Here is a 2,237-nt window from a genome sequence, read left to right as displayed (position 1 = left end):
CGGTGCGGTCTCGCCGCAGCGCGCCCCGGCTCCTCTCCCCTCAGCGGTGGCCTGGCGAGCCCTCCGGCGTCGCTTGGGCCTTCCCAGGGCCTGGCCTGGCCTGGAGCAGGGCGGAACGGTGGCGGCTATGGGCATGGGGCGGGAGGCGGTTTCCCCGCTCTTGGGCGTGGTGTTAGCGGGCTGGGCCTCAGCTAGGGAGAGGGTATCGCCTCTCTTTCTGCGGTGCTCCGTTTGCATGCTCGTCTTTCGCCGTCGGGAAATCAATGCTGTGTGTGCTTGTGGCAAAGTTAATCCTGCTAAAAATATACGTTGGTGAAAAGCCAGCGTGGATGTATTTGGGAGTTTCATGTATTCTGCACGTTGAGATGGCTTTCCTTTGCCTCATTTTCTCGAAGTCAGCTCTCTTATGCTGCCTTTGTTTCTGTTTATAGGCTAAGGTTGTCACACAAATTGCATAACGCATATTTCTTGCAATATTCTCCAGGTATTTTCATCTGGCAAAAATGGGTGAACCTCAGCAAGTGAGTGCCCTTCCTCCGCCTCCAATGCAATACATAAAAGAGTATACAGATGAAAACATCCGCAAAGGCCTGGCTCCGAAGCCGCCGCCTCCTGTGAAGGACAGTTACATGATGTTTGGTAATCAGTTCCAGTGTGATGACCTGATTATTCGGCCCTTGGAGAGCCAGGGCATCGAACGGTTGCATCCTATGCAGTTTGATCACAAGAAGGAATTAAGAAAACTTAATATGTCTATCCTGGTCAACTTTTTGGACCTCTTGGATATTTTGATAAGGAGTCCAGGGAGTATAAAGCGAGAGGAGAAACTGGAAGACTTGAAACTGCTTTTCGTTCATGTCCACCATCTTATAAATGAGTATCGCCCTCACCAAGCGAGGGAGACACTGAGGGTCATGATGGAGGTGCAGAAACGTCAGCGTTTGGAAACAGCAGAGCGGTTTCAGAAGCACTTAGAGCGGGTTGTAGAGATGATTCAGAACTGCCTGGCCTCCTTGCCTGATGATCTTCCCCATTCAGAGGGAGGACTGCGGGTGAAAGTGGAAGCCATGGACACTGATGACGGCAGCAGCTGCATTGGGCAGAGTGAAAAGCAGAGGGAGCGTTCTGCTGGCAAGAGAGATCAGGTTTTAGACAAAGATGCAGCTATGTGCAGCATTATTGATGAAATGACATGAAGAAAACACTTTTTTTGTTGTTGTTATTAGCTGACCATAGCAAGAGTGGATTCTGAGGGTGTCTGCTGTATTTTGTTTTGCTGTTGTACAAGCAGAGCATTTATTGTGCACCTCTTGGAGGTCATGAGGCAGGTGGAAATGTTTAATATATTATGACCTGTGTTTTTATTGATAGAAACAAAAAATACACTTTTTGTGAAATGTATTGTGAGGTGGTTGCCACAATTAGCTGTTTCTGTTGTACTTGCAGTTGTCTTTCTGCTTTTTTTTTGGCTACCATTGGTAGGTTTGTTTATTTAAATTGCTTTATAGTGTGGAAGCAAGTAAGAGAATCTACCTGAGAGGAATTGCAGTTGACTTCCTCAGTTTCCAGTAGGTGCTAGTTGTTAACAGTTTAGTGGGTCCTTTCAGGAATGTGTAATTCAATATTAAAAATAAAACTAGTGTGAAATCTGCAAAATCGATTCCTTTCCAGTTTTGTGATAATATAACTGTACTAAGGACATCCTAAGAATTCCTTTATTACAGGTGTCATGTGGTATAATTTGCCTTACAGAGACAATGCTGTCAGGAATCTCAATAAATGAAATCCTGCCTCTGGCTTTTTGCCATGTGAGATTGTAGTCCATGTGCTTGCCAAAGTAGGTGCAGCAGCTGAAAACCAGGTAAACTTCATGGGTGAGGGAACTTACACAAACTTTGTTTTTTAACTGTGCTTTAACTAGCTATGTCTCTGTTTGATTTGATAATTCTCTCTTCAGAAATGCTCCTTAACTGGGCAGGGAGAAGTACATAGCTATTGTATGGTGGGGATTGGGCTCAGTGTAGACAAGGGTGAAAGGAACTGAAGCTAGTTCGTGACTCATTGAAGCACATCTGCTGTTCTAAGTGCACGTGACATCATTAAGTAACAATAAAGAAGTAGAAACATGGGGTTTTATTTAGAAATGTATAAATAATTTTTACAAAGTTAACACTTTTGTCCTTTATTTAACTATTGCTCTTTCCTTCTTTCTCCCCAGACTAGAACTAAATTACATT

The 2,237-nt window shown here is 44.4% G+C and overlaps 1 protein-coding gene across 1 annotated transcript; it reads left to right on the top strand.

The window, feature by feature from the left end:
* Nucleotides 1–451: 451 nt before the first annotated feature.
* MED7 (mediator complex subunit 7) lies at nt 452–1,271 on the top strand. Its single transcript, XM_008941662.1, has one exon. It carries the CDS (start codon nt 504–506, stop codon nt 1,194–1,196), a length of 693 nt encoding a protein of 230 aa, XP_008939910.1. The 5' UTR covers nt 452–503; the 3' UTR covers nt 1,197–1,271.
* Nucleotides 1,272–2,237: the final 966 nt, after the last annotated feature.

The sequence above is a fragment of the Merops nubicus genome, unplaced genomic scaffold (assembly GCF_000691845.1).
Source record: "Merops nubicus isolate BGI_N331 unplaced genomic scaffold, ASM69184v1 scaffold6326, whole genome shotgun sequence".
Lineage (NCBI taxonomy): Eukaryota > Metazoa > Chordata > Aves > Coraciiformes > Meropidae > Merops > Merops nubicus.
This window is presented reverse-complemented; position numbering and strand designations above follow the sequence as displayed.

What these genes read in the sequence shown, in the direction of transcription:
- MED7 (XM_008941662.1), top strand. Translation starts at nt 504, where the DNA reads ATGGGTGAACCTCAGCAAGTGAGTGCCCTTCCTCCGCCTCCAATGCAA.